Source organism: Knufia obscura (genome assembly GCF_036327395.1).
Source record: "Knufia obscura strain CCFEE 5817 isolate CBS 148926 chromosome Unknown scaffold_2, whole genome shotgun sequence".
Classification (NCBI taxonomy): Eukaryota; Fungi; Ascomycota; class Eurotiomycetes; order Chaetothyriales; family Trichomeriaceae; genus Knufia; species Knufia obscura.
Window position 1 is genome coordinate 2,759,786 of NW_027042688.1, and position 19,850 is coordinate 2,779,635.

Consider the following 19,850-nt stretch of genomic DNA (forward strand, 5'->3'; position numbering starts at 1 on the left):
CGGACCACAATTGACTTGGAGGGTTGTTCCAACTATGGCTCAATCATACCCAAAACATGACTTCGATTGTTTGAAAAGCCAGTAATTGATTCAGACGAGGATAGATCTCCTCACAAGCATCATCCAGCGAATGTATAGGGCATGCCATACTATCACAACCTGGCGAACTTCAGCCCATAGGTCGTACAGTCAGAAAGACATAGGGTATAATTGAGAACGAGCATTTTTATGACCGAAGACCTCGCCTTTCTTCATGCCGCAGGATGTCAAAAGCGAATGAGCCAGTTTCCAGTAGACACGCGCCGGGCATAGACTAGTGGTCGACGGTGCCGCCGCGCCACGCGAGAGGTGTCCTTTTCCATTGATAATTTTCGAGACGAGTGAGATGCCTGCGAGAAGCAGGAGAAAGAAGAGGTTGATAAGTTGAGCAGTCGATCTCCTATTCCGAGCCCTATCAGCGCTGATTATTAAGTTTGCCGCTTACTACGGAGTACAGCCCAGCCCGAGGACGAGCTCCTTGGCGCTCTGTGCCACTAATCTCTCTTGGTACTAGCGTTCCAGCTGACTTCTGCTGCTAGTACTTCACGCGCAGCTTCGTTCATGTTCCGATCATGTCAGTATTCATCATTGAAGCAGGTTGGCCGATTGTTCCAGCCCGTTAACATCCTAGCTCGTATACTCGTCGGCACGCGATCGACAATGGAAGCTGCAACGGTGCGAGGCAGCTTGCGATACCTAGTGTGTAATCTTGTACATTATCATGGGTGAACACGTTCAGTCACGCGTCGTTACCTCGTTCAGCAAGCAGGGCGTCTCCTTTTCTAGCATCTCATCCTGGGTTGCAAGATATGTGTCCGTCGCGATGTGAGTACAGGGACTTCGCACCGCTGCTATCAAGACAAGTGACCGAAAGAGCTGGGTTGTCTTGTGTCAAGGGGAAACGATGCTTGCATGCTTCGGTGAGATGGAGAGGTTGAAGCTCCCCAGGCATATTCAGGCACGGGACTTCGCCTGGGTCGGGCAAGCCGAATCAATAAAGAGAGAGAGGAGTGCCCACATTGTCAGTCCCTAGATGCGCTCAGAATGCCTCACGTCGCCCTTCGGCAAGCAAATGTTGCAGCTGTGCCATCGACATTGCATTCGAGAATGATCAATGCTTTTGATGAGCAATACAGGCCGGACATCGTGTCGCGCAAGCCGTGAGAGGTCCGCGTCGCCAATTCACTGTCAATGGCAGGCTGACAGTCACGGAAGGGTAGAGTATCAGTGACACTGCTATGCTGTCACCCGCTTATCACCACTGACGAACGGCACTAGAGCAGAATTACTTATTCACCTTCCCGTCTCTTCATCAGTCTGGCCACGGTCAGCTCATCAGTCGTCTATCGGAACCTGCTACAACGATCTGCAGACACATGGTATTGAAAGACTTAGAAGTAGCAGAAGGAACTACAGACAGGATGACGCAAGCCTCATATGCCCCAAAGACCTCCGAAGCCCCCTTGCCTGTCTCCAATAATCCTAGCGGCTTCCAAAGACTACCCAACGAGATCCTCAGCAAGATACTAGCACTTGTACCACATAGACCAGAGAACACCCGAGCTATGTGTGCAGTCAGCACACGTTTTCGAGCTGTGGCCACGTCATCTGGTTACCGAACGGAATTAGTCAGATGCCAATATCCTGAAATTGCTTCCTTGAGAGACATCCAGTCCGTCTCGACCGAGGCTCTGACTCGCATTGTCTCTGATAATGTAAGAGTCCAGGCTGCAGTACGAAAGATGTCGGAGGCTAAGGACAGCAGGGAGACCATCGAAGCTCTGACCATCGGCGTCCATCTACTGGACCATATATCGATGCTCACTCTTATGGACACTGACGGCGAGAGAAGAGCACGCCTCATAATCGGCGCAAAGAATAGTGGGTTCGCTGATAATGTTCAGCTTGCCATACGATACACGATATATCGCACATGTGATACGATCTTTCCGACCCTCACTCACTTCTTGATCTTCTTGAACGTCCCAATTACAATGGAAGATATGCGCGTCGAGAACGACCACATTGGATTATTGAATACGTTCTATTGCAGAGCCTTTGAGATAGCCGTTCTCTTCGACAACCACCAATGCCTCTTCTCAGACATTGTGCTTGGCAATACCTTCACGGGATTCAATCGAACCGCTAAGGGGCAATTCATGACACTCCTTAGGGCTGTGCGCTACCTAGATGTCAAGGAGCTGGACACTCTCGACTCAGAATACGACGCCGTCCTTGCGTACGTTCAAGGGAAGAAGTGGCGGATGCTGTCACCCGCAGATCGTGATGCCCCGCCTGTTCTCGGATCGCCAGAACCTCAGAACAAAGCGATTGGGGTGCCATTAGTAACGGAGTTGCTCCTCGACCGCAAGATGCATCAGACCTTCGAGGATACATCGACGGCAGGAGGATTCAGATCAGATTGTGACTACAAGAAGGTTGGCAGCGTCTTGCGCCAGGCGCAATATCTGATTGACCTCGGGCAGTCTCCAGCGAAATGGGACAGAGAGGTTGAGGAAAACAGACTTCTCGAGACATTCGAGTGAACCAGCGCTGCACAGCTACGTTTCATAGCACTGAACGTAGCAGGCGACTTTCCTCCGCTATGAATTGAAGTGAAGTGAACGTAGCCGCTATGAAGCTGAGTCCTCAGAGTACACTATACCTGGTTAGATGATACGATCATAGTACACGTGATGAGCTTACTAAGCTTAATCAGGTGACTATCTCGCCGAGATAGAGACTAAGCTTAAATAGGTAGGTACATTAGCTATGGAGCTGCTACGTTCACAGCTACGTAGCAGGACGACGACGTGCAGTGGTACGTTTTGAACGTAGCTGTGCAGCGCTGGAGTAAATTCATGTTACTCTGGCCGTTGATGAAAATGCAGGAGCGTCGAATCAGGATTACTGCCGATACGTTGTGCGCTAGAGATAAGTGTCACAAGTGCAGACCATGTGATTTGCACCAACACCAGATTCTACACTGCTGGCTTGTCACCTCCAGCCACGATCGCGTTTGTCGTTCACTAAGATTCGTTCGCCCTGTATTGCTTATCTCTCTAAATATGCGTCCTATTAATGCTTCAATACCCAAGTGGTGTAAAAGATCCTTCATTCCACAATCCCGCTGTTTCCCAAGATACCCAGTCAAGGACTCACTGTCTTCTAGCGTCGATTACGCTGACTCTGAGTCCTCATCGAAGACAGACGGCCTCCTGGCAATACGAAGACCACTAACTGCGCCCGCCACGGTTACTTCGAACTACAAAATTTGCAAAAGTTCCATCTTACCTTCCTCCAGACATCAACATGGTGAACACGACCGCCTCGAAGGGCATCCACAAGCTTCCGAACGAACTCCTCGTCAAGATTCTCGGGCAAGTGCCGTTCACGGTCGAAAACTTCTACGCGTTGTCGGACGTGAACGACAGATTCCGCGATCTTGTTCCGTGCCCTGCCACCCTACTTGAGATCGGTCGACGCCAATATCCAGAGTTGGGGCTTCTAAATAACCTGAGGAAAGTGACATATATCGAATTGCTTGGGCTGAAGTCAAAGGATGCGCGGATAAGATTGCAATCGGCCTTATCTCAAACGAGGGTGACCATCAGACAGCAAGAGAAGCATTGACTCTTGGTGTTCATCTCCTCGATTACCTGTCGACCGTCGCAGATGGCAGAGGAAGGAACATCGTGTACGTCTGGGCTGCTTTAAGAGCATCCTTAAAGCCCAGGACTATTCAAGCTCTTCGCTTTACCATTGGCCGCATATACGACTACGTCTTCACAACCGACATGAACTTTGCAGAGTTCCTCTTCAACCCAGTCGGCGGTACACCTCTTGTCGAGATGCAAATGCAAAGAGTGGAAGGATCACCTTTCAGTATGCTCAAACGAAGAGCATTTGAGACTGCTTTGCTCATGAAGAAGCACAATCAACACCTCAGCGACATGATCTGTCAAAAAACCAAGGGTGTGCTGCAAGGCGAGGCACCTCGTCATTATGTGGCACTGTTCCAAAGTACAGATTATATCTGGGCTGGTGATGAGGATGAACGGTATCCAGAGAGACTGAACTATGTGCAGCGGACGCAGTGGCGAATGCTCCGAAAGAACGCACAGGACCATGATGGGTCCAAAGAAGTGGATGAGGCTGAGTTGGAGCGCAAGTACTTCAAATGCATCAGGGACCCCTCGGAGGCAAATCCTGCGATCACGAGGCCATTCATATCGGAGATGAAAGAGGATATGGCAGCACAACAACTTTTCGAGCTTGGACCGGCTGCTGGCAAAATGAACATAGATACGGATCTGAAGGGTTTTGGCGAACTTGCGAGGAGAACCTTGGATCAGGTGCAGACAAATAGCCTACCGCGACCCGTCCATGATGCTGTGGTGAGGCTTCGGTTGTTGGAGCGTGTACCTGACGAGACCCAGTCAGCTTGAGAATGCTTCTCGGCCTGGCTCGATCGCTTTAGGTTGGTATACGCAAAGTTCTCGAGATGTGGTCGATGCAATGTGAGTACAGGGCATCGTTATATTTGTGATGCCATGCTTCCTCGAATTGCCCTACATGAATACGTTCCTGCCTTGGGAAGTTCTAACCCGGTCCGCAACACTAGCTAGTGACAAACGGAAATATTTGGCATTTGACTAGTGATCCTTTCACTTTTCCACCCAAGCCCACGTGCTTTCAATCTTTTCCCTCAGTCACAATAAGTTGACAACTTGAACCTGGACTACCAGATCCGTCCACATCATTCACGAGCTCAACGTCGTTCGTCAATCGCACCATGCCTCGCAAATCGAAACGCAAGACCGTCTTTCAGAAACTCGACATCGGCTTGGACCTGACGTCCCCCACCGAAGCAAAAGGTATCGACAAGGTACCGAATGAGGTCCTAGTCAAGATCCTCACATTCGTGCCATACATTCAGCAAGATCTGACAACACCCACACACACGTCGCATCACCTCCTTGACCAAGTCGATACAAGGTTTTGAGGGATAGTGCGGTCCGCCGCCTTCCGCCTAGAGACAGCAAGATGCCAATTCCCCGAAGTGACATCCCTAAATGCAAAGAACGATATCAGTCAATCGAGACTCGATTCTTATTCAAAGGTGCACGTCGAAATCCAACATGCGGTTGAGCTCGTGGCAGGACAACGGGGAGAAAAGGCTAAACAAGTTGTGACCACAGGTCTTCACCTCCTGCAGTATATGACTTATATTATCGGCGACACACAATGGTTCAGTGTCAATCTGTTCCTGATGGCTTGGGCAAGAAAAGATTTGTTCTCGTCGAGATGGCTCATGATCCTACGATATACCATTCGATGCATCTTCGAGTACTTCTACCCGAGCCACTTCGCTATTATGGACCTGCTCGAAATTGAAGATCCCTGGCTGGCCGCCGAAGTTCCTGCTCTTGCCATACGGACATTGATCTGTAAACTATGTTTCGAGAGTGCCGTCCTGAAGAACAACTGGCGCAGGCCACCCCACAAGACCATCCTGGACGCAGATCTAGGTGACTGGGTGCATGACACACTCTGTAGATACCGCAAAATCGAGTTTGCCATCTATGCCGACGAGATCCACACGATGGCTGAGAGCGACGAGGAAGACAAGGAGGACGCCATTGCGTTCTTAAAGAGCAAGCGCTGGCGTATGCTATCTCAGCAGGGACCGGACAATGAACTACATCCTGACACCATGCATGACTTCGTCTTACTGACTGACGCGACCGAGAGAGAAAATCAGAGCTATATTGAAGATGTGTTCAATGGTCGTCTACCAGGAACACAGGTAGAGTTGACTTATGCGGAATTGAAGCTGGGTGGAAGAATCTTGAGAAACATGCGCAACATCATTGTTGAGCAAGGCATGCCCGCACCTCTGGAGAGCTTCATCCGCAAAGAAAACTTGCTAGAGGCTGATGTGCTCGAAAGCTGGGGATATCCGCTGAGTTGATGTTGACGCCATCAGCCCTGAAAGCTCTCATGCATAGCATCGACATAGACCAACTATGACAATCAGTAGCCTTGCATTGAAAACGTCGCGCGTCGCTTCCAAGTAAAGCTTTCTTCACTCTCAGTCAGGGTCTTCACTTTCAACAATACCTCACGTGCATGTGACTTTGATCTTCACCCATCACTTCAGGCTCTCCTCGCCCAAATGGTTCTTACTTCTCGAGCCTCACCACCATTTACAGATCGGCTGGACGAAGGTCGGAATCGTCGTCGTAATTCTCCAGCATTCCTTCAGCAGCGCCATAATACCCAATACGAAGGTCAATTCTTGCAAGGTAGACCACTTTGGACATCACAATGGCAGCCACTCCAGAGCCCAAAGGCATAAACAAAGTACCGAACGAGATTCTTGTCAAGATCTTTGCCTTCGTACCGTTCGTGCCGTCCAATTCCACCACATCCGACGAGTCACGATTCCCTTCAGGTTCGCATGATCAGCTTCGACAAGTCGACTCCCGCTTTCGCAATGTCATCGACTCACCGGCACACCGCCTCAAGACGGTTCGATATCAACTTCCAGAAGTGGCGTCTTTGTGGGGTGTCACTAGTGTCAGTTCGACGGATCTGCTAGACTTCTGGTGGCTGGATTCCAGGATCCGTAAAGCCAGCGACGAGTTGACTGAGGAAGAGGAAGGCGACATGCTGAAGCATATTGTAATCCCTGGTCTGTACCTGCTTGTATACATGTCCATACTTGTAGATGGTGGTGATAAGAACCTGACCAATGCTTATCTTCTTGCATGGGCAAGAAAGGATCTCTTTTGTGATCGATGGCGCATGGTCCTACGGCTCACGGCTCGGCAAGTTCGGGATCACTTCTATACAACAGATTCCGATTGGGAAGTGATGGTAGGAGAGCTCGGACAGCTCGAACCAGGCCCACATAGTGCTTCATTGCGCTTTATTCGTCTGAGGACGCTCGAGGCCGCTCTCTTGACCAACAACCACTCTGGCCTGCTACACGAGACGGTCATCGCACAGGATGACACCGACTTCAGAGTAACCACCACCAGACTTTATTGGACCATTCGACGAGTGATACTGCGCCAAACTGCTATCATAGCTGGTCTTCTGCCTGTGGAAAACGAAGAAGATTTCGAGGAGGCTTGCAAGTTCACAATGAGTATGGAGTGGCGCATACTCTCCGATGATCAAGAACCTGGTGTTGCTCTAGCTGGAGAGTCACACATAGCTCGAGTACTGGGACCAGTAATGCGCGAGTCATTTCAGGACTTCTGCACTGAGCAATATCTGGCAGACATTCATCGATCGGCAAGGACAACCATGGATGATTTCAAGCAGGCTGGGATCTTCTTGCGCAGAGCTCACCAAGCCATCAGAGGACGACATATACCTGAAGATCTGACGACTTACATCGAAAGACTAGGCCTTTTCGACCTTTCGGAATTGTATGATGGACCAGTCAACGTTGGGAATGAGGACGTGGAAGAGGACACCAATGCCGAGGACGGCCATGGTGATGAGGATAACGACGAGGATCTGGATAGCGAGGACGATCGCGATATAGGGTGAAGCATGCCGATAAGGAGCATGCGGCTAGAGGGCAGAGTGTCGAAATCAGCCAAATCATTAGAATTTGCTAGAAATTGGTGCTGATGTATGTCAGGTCGCCTGCTCCATTCGAGAGAGATGTTGGGATGCTTTTGGTAGAGTTTCTGGACAGCTAGAAGCGTGGGTGCGTGGCGTATGCATAGTGTCGACCATGGACGACATGTAGTGTTTTGTCGCAAGAGTCACGCTTCACTCCAACTGAACGTCTCCTTCGCGGGTGGTCGAGCATTCACCTCAAGTGACACTTTCGATCGCGTGTGACTGTGAACCGTACAAAATGCATGAATCTTGCCAATCCATTTTCTTTCTCTTGTGTATTTCTGTCTTTCTCTGACTACTCCACCCCAAACTTAACGATTGTCGCTGTTATCCTCCCATCTGCACCCCCCAGTATCTGTCGACCGAACGCAAGGACCAATACCTGTACGAGACGTCGACCTCAAAACATCGCAATGATGTATCCTTCAGAGCTGAAAGGCATCCACAAAATTCCGAACGAGATCCTCATCAAGATTCTCGCCTTTGTGCCATATGTGCCTAAGGGGATTGGTACATTGTCGCACTTGACAGCTCCTGCTGCAAAAGGCCATGATAGCGGTCCTCCACCAGACATATCCCAGTCGCATACGCCACTTGGCCAAGTCAGTACTCGATTCCGCGATATCATCGCTTCCTCTGCGATTCCCCGCGAGATCATAAAGAACCAGTTTCCAGAGTTGGCGGTCTTTAGAGATCTCACCGAAATCACCCCTCAAGATTTGGAATCGTTCTCAAAGCTGTATTCAAGAATTGTGAACACGACCAACAAGGTACTGAAAGACGATGACAGCAAAGAGGCTAAACAGGCGATGACCATGGGCGTCTTCATGCTGGAGAGGATGACTGCATTTGGTATCCCGGACAGCGATACGCGATCCAATGCCTGTCTCGTCGCGATGGCGAGGAAGGATCTATGGTCCGACAAATGGCTGATGACCCTCCGTTACACGATACGCAGAATCTGTGATCACCTATACCCTACCAGTACCGACGTTTGCAGCCTCATAAGAAGGTGGGGTGGGTCGCACCCGGACATTCCAGAGGAAATGGAGATCGTAGCGCAGATGTTCAAGCGCCGAAGTTTCGAGAAGGCTCTCTTGATGAACAACCACCAACAGTACGTGTCCAAGATCATCGACGATGGCGTCTGCGTCAAGACCCAGATATTGTTCATAATGGCATATGTGCGATTTTCCAAACAAATGAGCCATGTGGTCTCGGCAGGAGATGAGCCGCTGGACTTCGCTGGGCAGCAGGAGCACGAGGCGATGGTTAGATATGTGAGAGGAAAGCAGTGGCGCATTCTGACATGTGCAAGTCCCAAAGAAGATGATCTGTCGAAAAAACTCGAAAAGCTCTTCGACTCTGAGATGTGGAAGGAGTTCAGCAACGAAATAATGGTCGATGAGTTCACACGAAAGGTCTTTGAGGATGGCAATGTGTCCACCGATGGGATTCCTACCATAAGAGACTTGAAGGAGGAGGAGAATTCCTGTCCAAAGCCTACTGCCGTATCATCAGGAGAAACGTGCCCATAACCCTCAAAAAGTTTATCGAAGAGGAAGACTTGATCGACGTGGCAGTGCTCGAGGGTGATGGAGTAGCGATGGACACATGGTTCAGCTGATGATCGTTATGAACAGCAAAGCAATCGCAGAGAATGACAAGATACGACGTCCGCAAGCAGGTGAGGTGGCGCTGTCCGGTTCTCTAGACGATCTGGACGCGTAGCTCCTATGAATTCGGGACACGGGCCTTCGTCCGGGTTGAGGCAGTAAGGATATCGCTGTAGTAGGCATCAACGTGGATGGGAGGCATCCTAGATCACGTCGGTCGTGCCGGGAATGCAGAGGCTGACTGGCAAATACAAACTCGTGTCGCATGAAGATCAAGGCATGTGTACCTACAGTAGTATAAGTATCATACAGTACGTCCTCAATTTGGCATCCTCAATTCATCGAAATTGCTCTCCTCTCCCGTTGTAGCTGCCTCAGGCTGAAGTCTTGGCAGACCCGCTCATATCGCACTTTGCGACTTCCGCTGCCCGCTCACCACCACAATTGCGCACGCTAGACCACAACCCTACGTCCTCTACGATACAATACAAGTTCAGACACGTCCTCAAGTCACATACAACCCTCACAGTCAACATGGAGAACGAAAAGGGAGAGATCGTCGATCTGTAAGTCACACCAACACAAAACCGCAAACCACAAGATCACAGGCCAAAAATACCCAAGAAGAACCCCAACACGCCTACACCTTACCTCCCACCATATCCCACACATTCCACACAATCAGACATACTAACACCCACCCAGCTACGTCCCCCGCAAATGCTCCGCCACAAACCGAATCATCAAAGCCAAAGACCACGCCAGCGTGCAAATCAGCGTCGGCAAAGTCGACGAGAACGGCCGCTACACGGGCGAGAACCAGACGTATGCGCTGTGTGGATTCGTGCGATCAAGGGCTGAGGGCGACGACTGCATGAACAGATTGGCGCAGAAGGATGGGTTTTTGAAGAGTGTTTGGAGTGGGCAGCAGACGCGATAGGTGTGGACGAGTGAGAGACTGGGAGGTGGGATGTGGGGCGGTGAGCAGGAGAGCCAGCTCGAGTGGGCGAGAAGCGTTGCTGTGAGCAAGGTCTAAGCTGCTTGACTTGCTGGTATGGCATTTCGCTGAGAAGACATGCACGTCATGCTGAATGAGATGTGGTCAAGAGCCTATCCAAGGTCATGGCATGAAATAATGGCATAGACACGATTCAAGAAATGTAAATTCAGATTACAACCTTTATCACGATTTTGCTCTGAGTGGGAGAGAACGAGGCACTTGATCGTGCCTGCCTTTCTAATACCAAGCGCAAGATGTGAAAACTCAGACAAGCGAAGAGCTTCAATACAAAAGGATAGCTGAGTTTGTGCGTACTCTACCTGACGCCCGCACCCAGAATCAACGCATTCTCTTATACCGTGCTACAACCGTGCTACGAATGGCCTTGGTATGTCCCGCCCGTATCTGTGCTCCGACCCGAATCCTCAGGAATCACAGCTCATCAGTAAGCGGTTATGGCAATGGATGCTGATATTCGGCTGATTGTATGTACGAAGTATGATCTACCTCTTCACCTATGGAGAAGGAATGAAGAAGCCTTGATGTGCCGGTTTGTCCCCTCAGTCCCACAAGTGCAAAGCAATAGATAGAGGGGAGGCGGAGAACGAGTGATGTGAGAACGGGAATGAGGGAGGGTAGATATGTCATGGTAGAGAGCCTTGTGAAAAATGGCATGGGTATCGTCTCTATCGTCCTCTCGTAATCAGCTTTTCTCTATCCTCTATGAGACTCCTGAATCACAATCTCACGTAGAGACATGCCGGAGTCAATCATCATCGCGAGCAGATCATCAGCGATAAAGATACCATTCGGGGTAATGTGGCCAGAGTTTCCATGGACAGGGCCAGGATGACAGGCGACCACATTCCTCCTGATACGCCCTATGAATGCCTCTTCGGCTTCACGTTCGGCTTGTTCTCGTGCAATTCGTGTGTCTTCTGTTGGGCCTACTTGAGTCAGCGAGACGGCTCTTCGCGGTCTTCTGTTGCGCCTTTGTCGTATGGACGACTAGTCCTTGTCAAGTCGTACGGCGGGATTCGTCTCGATGAAGTTGAGGTCGACTTTGTGGCCTAGGAGTTCTCGGATGTTGGAGACGCCGTATCTGGACACGTTAGCGACCCGCGACCTCACTACCTGATAATTCTGACTCACTTGATCATAGTCGGCCTCTCCAACGACAAACCCCAACCATAAATCCGCATATCCTTCGGCAGACCCATCGGCTCAAGCATTTCAGGTCTGAACATACCAGAATTCCCGATCTCAACCCACTTCCCCAGCCCTTTGTGGTAGGAGAAGATCTCCATACTTGGCTCAGTGTACGGGTTGTATGCAGGCTTGAACCTCAAATCTGTGATACCCATCTTGCCGAAGAAGACCTCCATGAAGCCTATCAGACCACCAAGAGTCAGGCCCCAATCAGCTATCACGCCTTCTACTTGGTGGAATTCTGCCAAATGTGTAGCGTCGACTGTTTCATTTCTGAAGACACGATCTATCGAGAAGTAGCGTGCCGGCCTCGGGTTCTTTGCAAGCTTGTGAAGCATGTATGTTGATATCGCAGTGGTATGTGTCCGTAGCACTAGTTTCAACGACTCGTCCTCCGTCCATGGGTATCTGTAGCCTATTGAGCCAAACTTGCCGTTTTCATGAACTGCTTTGACGTCCTGCCAGTATTGCTTATAATCATCTGATTGTTGTACGTCCGACTTTGATCTCGCATGCGACGGCGAATCTGATAATTTCATATCTGCGAGCTTGTTGAAGGGTGGATCTTCTCGCGGCGGATCAGCTTTCGGAGGATCTGAGATGAAGAAAGTGTCCTGCATATCCCTAGCAGGATGTTGCTGTGGTACGAATAGAGCATCGAAGTTCCAGAAGCCGGTCTCGACATATCTGTTCGTTGGCATCTCTTCGAAGCCCATCTCAAAGAAGATGTCTCTGAATTCTTGGCGTACTTTGTTCAGCGGATGTAGTGCTCCAGAAGGTGTTGGTGCGCCCTTTGCTTTGAAGTTGTATGGTTTCAGCTTGATCTTCTTCCATGAGCCATCTGCCAGCATTTCCGCCGTCAGATCTGTCTGCTCTTTCACGAACTCCATGGAGAAGTTGGGTCCCTTCTTGATCTCGAATGTCACGACTTTTCGTTCCGTGACCAGCTTCCTCTTCTTGAGATCTGCCACCGCTTTCGAATCTGGTAAGGTTCTCGTCTCTGAAATCTCTTTCAATTGATTGCCTGTGACATCTTGTATCGAGTCTGCCACGGGCACTAGGGAGTCGCCATCTTTCTTGATCCATTTATTCTTGAATGCATTGCCCTGCCCGAACTTGGCTACATTTGCGTCCCCTATCAGGGCTCCGAGCTCTTTGATGGCAACCTTCCCCTTCTCCTTAACAGCATTGTACACACGTGCTTCTGGGCTGCCGTGTTGCACGTATGTTGCGCCTTCTTGTGTAGGTTCGAGCTCTATCCGATCAACTTGTTTGGCTTCGAGGAATTCTCGTGAACGTAGCTTGTCCACAGCAGATTTGACTGTAACGAAGTCCTTGTCTGGGAAAGCTTCGGAAGTCAGGACGGTGCCATCGGCGTTGTTGAGCACGCTGAGGACTTGCGCCGTCAAGTCCTCAGCCATGTTTGCGACTGGTTCTCGCTGCGCAATTACCATACGATCACGGCGGAGAAAAGTTGCTCAGCGTCGGGTGAAGTCCGTAAGTTCTCACGAGAGTGCTATAGCGAGACGTTCAGCAAAGACTAGTGTATTCCAGTTGTATATTCTACACAATTATTTTGTATGACTCCAAATCACCCCTCTGCAACAGTCGTTTCCCGATACAGATCACGTGAAGCATGGTGCCTTACTGCCTCAATTTCGCTGTCAGCTCACAATCTAGAGAATCAAGCGATGTGATTGCATACATGCTGGGAAGTCTAGTGAACTTGCATTCAAGTATTTCGACATTGTCCCGCAGGACATGAACTCAGCAGGAGGCTACAGCCCCCTACAGCCGTCTCAAACTATGAACAAGGCCATAGCCACCGATCATCGTGCGCTAGCTTCATGATGATAGCGGTGGCAACGGTCGAACGTAATGAGCTGGACAGTGGTAGCCGTATGGTTCCTTCTTCAAGTAATCTTGATGGTAGTCCTCGGCATCGTACCACTTGGTGGCGGCCCTAATCTCAGTTGAGATTGGCTTGCCCTTGTACCACTCCTTCCCAACCTTTTCCTTGATCTCCTCTGCAATTTTCTTCTGGTCCTCGTTCTCGTAGAAGATAGCCGACCTGTACTGTGTTCCGGTATCGGCACCTTGTCTGTTCATAGTTGTTGGATCGTGCATCTTGAAGAAGTACTCAGTGAGTTGTCGGAAAGTGACCTTCTGAGGATCGAAGGCAATGAGGAGAGACTCGGCGTGACCTGTCCGACCGGAGCAGACAGCCCTGTAGTCTGGGGCTTCACTTTGGCCACCTGTATATCCTACTCTGCAATCGAGCATGCCCTTGCCTTCCCAATCTTTCCGGTAGAGCTCCTCGAGACCCCAGAAGCAGCCACCTGCGAAGATGGCTCTTTCTGTACCTTGTGGGTAGTTTGCCGCTGCCAGCGAGTCTTGTACATATGGCCTCGACACTGCGGTAGTGAATGGTCGGAAAAGCTTGTTGACGAAGCTGGGCATCTGGAAGGCCATGATTGCGAATGCGATGAAGAGGACGGCGAGCGCTGATTTATTAAAGGGTTGTGCCACGGTGATGGTAGGTGTCAAAGTTCACGGTGTCAGGGAGTTTGTGAGGCAATATTAATGTTAATATACCAATTGTTTACCTTTTCGTGATTATGCAATCCGTGCTGCGCATTCACCAATTCGATCGTGGCGAGAGTCTCGAAGTATTTGGAAGAGGGATGTGATACGTCATGAGCCTCGGAACGTCGATCACGTTGCATATTTCACTAGTCCAAATATGGTAAAGCTAGGCAATCACCCGTGGACCGTGAGGTTCGAGTTCAAGTTCGACGTCCTTGGACGCTGCCCTTGAAGTACCAATTCACAGTGAAAACGTCCTGGTCTATATCAGTGAGATACACTAGCATGTGACTGCAATGCTCAACCAGTCCCACGACTCGAGCGTGCTGCGGTGTCATCCTTAATACGCAAGCAAGTCAAAAGCCCAATTCCCTCAGCTTCGGCAAGGACTTGCAACGCAGCTGCTTCACGATTCGGAAACCATGATGGTACTGGACAACTTGAAGTGCAGAGGTCATCGCACTATTCTGCCGTCCTTCGTTCTTGAGTGGGACGTCCAAATCACGAAACATATTAGGAATGAAAGATTATCTGCTTGCCTCGTTGCCTCGGCAGCTTACTGACATGTTTATACAGCGACCAATTCTCGGTTTGCAGGTTCTGTATCACTCGAGTACTGCTGCCGGAGTCAATCTGTGCAAGCGCATATGTGGTTATTGATGTTTGTGTTGGCTGACTGAGATGATCTGTTGCTACAGCAATGAATGTCTCGCATTAGGTGTTCTTCCAAGACCTCGATCTCGATGCGTGAATTGTACGGCCTTCTAGCCCGCAATCCCTACCAAAGGTCGAGCCGAGGAGTCCACGGCCGTAGCTGTCTCTTTACCCAACTCAACCGCGACCTTGTGGCGTCCATCAGCATGTCTCAAAGAACATGGCAATGCATCCTACTATGCGGCCTCATCCTCATTTGTCCTTTTGCGTTAGCGACTCCAGCTGATACACAACGTCCTTTATCCGCAACACTCACCAGTGACAGCACTTCGAACTGCTCGGCTGAGTTCCTCGCCTCATTGCAGGGACCTTCACTAACGCTCTACGTCGAGCAACACTCGATTTGGCTCACCGAAAAGCGCGGATACGTCTTCGAAGGAACAGATGATGTGGGGGATTGCCTCTCAACACTCCGTCGTCAAGGTTTCTTGAACGCCACGTTACCGGTCACTCAGCTCATGGTCAAAGGCAATCAACCGCTGGTACCCACCAGCCTGGTCAATGACTTCCTCACAAACTTGACATTTCTTGAAGATCTACACTGGGAGTCCAGCGCCTTGCCAGCCCACGATTTGCTCAATACCTTTGAGAAGAAGCATTCCAATGCGCGGCTACACCTTAGGTTCTCTAACGATCGATGGCAGAATGCTGAGTTTCGCCAATTGCTCGGCACGTTCGCAGGTCGTGGAACTCTTCACAGCATCGTAGCACATATCGGATACGGCGATGAAGAGGAGCCAGAACACATGCCAGCACTCGAGCGTCTCGTTGGTTCAGCCTCGAACCTGAAACAGCTCAGCTTACAGCTTGAGCACTACCCAACCTGTCTACCTGCCAGCAAGCAGCCAGTCGCTTTCACCTTCGATCAGCTTCAGAAACGTCAGTCGTTCCCTCCTCTTGAGACCCTACATCTGGACGGCTACAGCTTGGGTGCTCACGCCGATGGAGACGGCATGCACGAATACGCTTGTATCGAGGGCGACAACGAAGACTTCTTTAGTGAATTGCGCAAGGCATGGATCCATCTCGTGTTCTGGGTCAAGGGACGTTATGATGCTGAATTCGATCCGCGTCGTGAAGATAGCGAAGATTATTGGTTCTTGAGGAGGGTACGATGTCCTATGCCAAGATCTCGACAAATTCCGAACGTCTACAAATGGCTACAACATATGGACTGGTCCAAGCTACACACCCTCAGTCTCCATAACACACAGTCATTTACCCTGGGTGCGCTCGCGGCCCATCTGCCCAATCTTCGAGACATCAGCATCGCCAATGTGCACGTCGAGACAGCAACTTCCTTCCTCGACCAGCTACCCAATAATCTCAGCTTCCTAACACTGATCGATATCAAAGGCAACCTCACAGACCCACGCGATATTCTCTCCGAGCCTTACTGCTTAAGCTCACTCTACGAGAGCATCATACGCAACCATGGCACTCTCCAGAACCTCACCATCTGGTCCCACGAAACGCTTTTCAGACCGTCGAGCGATGTTCTGGAGGGCAATCTCGACGTAGCAATCCCACTTCCCTATCGGAATCAAACGAGTCCAGTCAGCCACAGTCCTGCTTTCAATCCACCTTCTGCATTACCTGCGCTGCTGGTCCCGTCCACATACGCGCCTGACGACCTCGCAGTTCCCAAACCCCTGGAACCACATCCTTACCTCTCTCCCCAACAACTTCAGCAGCTCGCAACCCTCCCACGCCTCACACACCTAAATATTGACGTTCCGCGTCCTTACAACCATTCCCTCGTCCTCACACCAGCATACCATTCCGCCGTAGCGGCCCTTCCGCATCTAGCCCATCTTACCCTCCACTTCCCATCCATCGACACCCTCCGAAAACGCAACGGCACGACTCGGATACACCATGGCGCCTGGAACACCAATTACAACCCCTCCATCAACATCGACCCTCAAATCACAAATCTTACAATCACAGAATTATTCTTATCCCTACGACAGGAACGAATGAACCTGTACTCGGACTCAAGTACGTGCTTCTCCATCGATTCTGGCAGTGAGGCAACCTGTGAGCGCAACAATCCACCTAATCCTTCTGGTCTTACAACGCTAGTAGTCATCGCCGGTGAATGGGATCTACGGTACCTTTCCGGTCCTTTTGGTGGTGGTCCCGAGCCAATGTTAAGTGGGCGGTGGCTTTGTCGTGTTCAAGGTATCGGAGAGAACAACGTGGCGTGTGAAGGTGGAAATGCGTGGCCAACTGCTTACCGACCTCCTAAATTTCTGGCCGGACGCTGAACAGACGAGTGTATACAGTATGACTAGTTGAGGTTATCTACATGAGTGCAAACTTCCATCACTGAGGAACAACCATGAATACCCTCGGTGAATGAGATGTCTTTGTTATAAGCCACAGACTCCTGTACTGAACCACTTCATTCATCAAACCAGATATCACGCTTTCTACAAGGTTCATTAATAACTTCGACATCGTGATAGCTTCCACATGCCTGAGCTGCAGAAACTATTTCCAACCACTGCAGGCAGAGCATGTCCTGTCCAGCCAAGTAATGTGATAGCACCTTCACCTTCAAGGCTTCAACACCAGCCACGCCCTCGTCCTTCCCGCCCGCCATATCTCATATACCCATACCGACATCCTTGCCTTAACCTTAGTAACCGCGCGTCGACTCACTCGAACTACTAGCCCTAACTAGCCTCCTCTAGTCTACTTAGGAATACATCTACCCGCTTAGCGTAAGTATACGGCAACACTAAGAACCTCCACCAGACAGGCAATTGCAAGGTTTGCAGAACATTCCTAATTTGCGCACCGCCGATCTACGTATCGTCAACCATTTATGTGTTAATCCTGGTTTGCTTCGTGTGGAAGGTAAAGCCAGGACTTGTCGCTTAGGATAATATCCCTAGTGTTGTCCTGAGCATGATTATGATTTATGCAACGTTTGCCATGGACTGTGACACTATTGCTGGCTACCTACGGTGGGCATTTCTATCGTGCCTGGATAGAGAGTTCTGAGGTGAGTATATACAGCAATCTACAGATGCTGCAGGGAAGATAGCTGATACGGGAGGAGCAGCGGTAGGTCCGAGAAGGATGGATCAGCTTGATTGCCAGAATAGCAGTGTTTTTCGGCATAGACTATGGCATCGGTGGAAGACATCCGTGATTCATTTTAATATATGCTATGCAAAGGTCATGGCAAGCAGGTACAAAATGCTGTCTAGCTCAAGAACATCAATATTTGGCGCGTGCATTCGCCGCCACACCTCATTCTGCACATGCTTTTTTGTAACAACGTGGAGATTCAACATGCTCTGAACCATATCGCAGTTCGCAAAGTATCAGCGCATTTTCTCCTCTCCTTCCTGCCGAGAATATGCGTGGAAGTCGTGTCCGTCTCGACACTTGTGGTGCATCTGGGTGTGCTAAGCGTGCCTTACTGGGCACACGGTCGATGCCAGAAGCTATCGTCGCTTCTTGACCGTCTGCCATCCATCCTCGTCAACGGGTGGCTTCATTGAGCCAGTATTGCGGCGCTTAAGCGCAGTCTGGAAATCAGAAGAGTTGGCCGACATCCTCCTTGAGGACGCATTAGAGTAGTCGGTAGAGATAGTATTGCTTCGAGTTCTGCTGTAGCCATTTCCATTGTCACTGCCATTCCCTCCTATGTAGTTGGCGTGGCCAGGAATCTGCGAAACAAGATGGAGATCTCGTTCGCAAGGATCATGCGAGAAGCTGACCATAACACCTTCGTATGCATGCCTCTTGGTTCGACTGTTTTTGAGAAACGTCTCTCTTACCATCTTGGCAAGAGGTACGGCAGAGAAGACAACAGTGGCGTTACCAGTGTTGAAGAGCCACAGACGTTCAATGTTGGAAGGACCAACGATATCCTCGATGTCCTTGCGGAAGCGAGCTTCCGAAATGCCGTTACTGAAGAGTTGTGATCTTGCGAAGGTCAATCTTCGTCTTTCGTTGTGGGGAGGATCCATTCTTCGAAGACCGTCATTGACTTGGTATGGCAGGCCAGGGGATACATCGTGCTCGCTGCCGAACGGGCTGATTCCATGTCGACCGATGTATTCGGCACAATTGTGCATGAACTGAACAGCGCAGTAGGCGTGCTGAAAGATGATACAAACTGCTTGTGCCTCAGGTGCATAGGCGATAGAGTAGATAGCGCCGACCTCCCTCATCTCGTTGGAGATGTCACTGAGTGGTCGCATCTCGGACCAGGGACTAACCCAAACCACTCGTCTGTCCCGCGCATCGTGTCTATGCTCTTGCTTTTCCTGTGGCTCGATGGTTCGCTTCACTGCATCGCTGGGTCGGAATTTGATGATGCCATGCTTGTCTGCGACGGGCTCGGTGGCAGCAACTGATGCCCAAGTGTTGCTTGGTGTCGTGGAGAAGGAACGTGGTGGAGGTTCGGTTTTGGCCGACATTAATTTCTGTTGACTGCACGAATGCATCAAGCATTGCTCGAGGTCCCAGGGTGCAATGACATTCATGAGACTCTGAAAGGTGGCTGTCATGTCTCGGGTGAACTGATTGGCTGCCTCGTTTTCACCTGCACCACGAAGCTGCATAGAGGTTAGTCAATTGAATCGCAGGGAAGGTGGAAACCATACGTGGTCAGTTATTCTGTTGATCTTGACGATCACATCGTCCAGGACGTCGTTGATGTCCTCTCGTGGACCACCCATGTTATGCTGATGAGATGCTGTCAGAAGCGGGCTGCGAGAGATTTGCAGATGCTGTGGTAACGAAAAAGGTATGTTGAGACAAGAAGGAGGGGCTGACGACAAGAAAAGTGGTAAATGTGGGCAGATATGTGTTTACATTCGGATTCGTATCATCAGAATTCTCGCTGTGAATGAGCGAGGGCAGTGAATCTTGGTCGGTGGGGAGGTGGTAAAAGTCGCGTTGCAAGCCTTGTTGGTTGTTCGGATAGGCAACCATGGCGGGCTCTCCGTGACGAAATCGATAAGAAAATCTAGATGATTGCACTGTGCTGTGGGATATGAAACACATGGATCGGTTGA

General features: G+C 50.2%; 9 protein-coding genes across 9 annotated transcripts; 6 read left to right on the plus strand and 3 right to left on the minus strand.

Annotated features, from left to right (window-relative positions):
• Positions 1–1,460: 1,460 nt before the first annotated feature.
• PMZ80_002866 (uncharacterized protein) lies at positions 1,461–2,585 on the plus strand (the record flags this gene model as incomplete). The annotated part of the gene is made up of 1 exon (XM_064871297.1): positions 1,461–2,585. One exon carries the CDS (start codon positions 1,461–1,463, stop codon positions 2,583–2,585), a length of 1,125 nt encoding a protein of 374 aa, XP_064733750.1.
• Positions 2,586–3,351: 766 nt separating this feature from the next.
• Positions 3,352–4,487, plus strand: PMZ80_002867 (uncharacterized protein; the record flags this gene model as incomplete). Its single annotated transcript, XM_064871298.1, has 2 exons — positions 3,352–3,536; positions 3,566–4,487. The coding sequence occupies 2 exons, from the start codon at positions 3,352–3,354 to the stop codon at positions 4,485–4,487; spliced, it is 1,107 nt and encodes a 368-aa protein (XP_064733751.1).
• Positions 4,488–4,834: 347 nt separating this feature from the next.
• Positions 4,835–6,013, plus strand: PMZ80_002868 (uncharacterized protein; the record flags this gene model as incomplete). Its single annotated transcript, XM_064871299.1, has 2 exons — positions 4,835–5,037; positions 5,086–6,013. The coding sequence occupies 2 exons, from the start codon at positions 4,835–4,837 to the stop codon at positions 6,011–6,013; spliced, it is 1,131 nt and encodes a 376-aa protein (XP_064733752.1).
• Positions 6,014–6,369: 356 nt separating this feature from the next.
• Positions 6,370–7,605, plus strand: PMZ80_002869 (uncharacterized protein; the record flags this gene model as incomplete). The annotated part of the gene is made up of 1 exon (XM_064871300.1): positions 6,370–7,605. One exon carries the CDS (start codon positions 6,370–6,372, stop codon positions 7,603–7,605), a length of 1,236 nt encoding a protein of 411 aa, XP_064733753.1.
• Positions 7,606–8,096: 491 nt separating this feature from the next.
• RPS21 (40S ribosomal protein S21) lies at positions 8,097–10,239 on the plus strand (the record flags this gene model as incomplete). The annotated part of the gene is made up of 3 exons (XM_064871301.1): positions 8,097–9,194; positions 9,669–9,865; positions 10,005–10,239. The coding sequence occupies 3 exons, from the start codon at positions 8,097–8,099 to the stop codon at positions 10,237–10,239; spliced, it is 1,530 nt and encodes a 509-aa protein (XP_064733754.1).
• A 1,068-nt stretch (positions 10,240–11,307) lies between these two features.
• FRS2 (Phenylalanyl-tRNA synthetase, beta subunit, cytoplasmic) lies at positions 11,308–12,929 on the minus strand (the record flags this gene model as incomplete). The annotated part of the gene is made up of 2 exons (XM_064871302.1): positions 11,308–11,401; positions 11,452–12,929. 2 exons carry the CDS (start codon positions 12,927–12,929, stop codon positions 11,308–11,310), a joined length of 1,572 nt encoding a protein of 523 aa, XP_064733755.1.
• A 424-nt stretch (positions 12,930–13,353) lies between these two features.
• On the minus strand, positions 13,354–13,980 carry mxr1 (Peptide methionine sulfoxide reductase; the record flags this gene model as incomplete). Its single annotated transcript, XM_064871303.1, has 1 exon — positions 13,354–13,980. The coding sequence occupies one exon, from the start codon at positions 13,978–13,980 to the stop codon at positions 13,354–13,356; it is 627 nt and encodes a 208-aa protein (XP_064733756.1).
• A 974-nt stretch (positions 13,981–14,954) lies between these two features.
• On the plus strand, positions 14,955–17,078 carry PMZ80_002873 (uncharacterized protein; the record flags this gene model as incomplete). Its single annotated transcript, XM_064871304.1, has 1 exon — positions 14,955–17,078. One exon carries the CDS (start codon positions 14,955–14,957, stop codon positions 17,076–17,078), a length of 2,124 nt encoding a protein of 707 aa, XP_064733757.1.
• A 1,191-nt stretch (positions 17,079–18,269) lies between these two features.
• On the minus strand, positions 18,270–19,511 carry PMZ80_002874 (uncharacterized protein; the record flags this gene model as incomplete). Its single annotated transcript, XM_064871305.1, has 2 exons — positions 18,270–19,388; positions 19,437–19,511. The coding sequence occupies 2 exons, from the start codon at positions 19,509–19,511 to the stop codon at positions 18,270–18,272; spliced, it is 1,194 nt and encodes a 397-aa protein (XP_064733758.1).
• Positions 19,512–19,850: the final 339 nt, after the last annotated feature.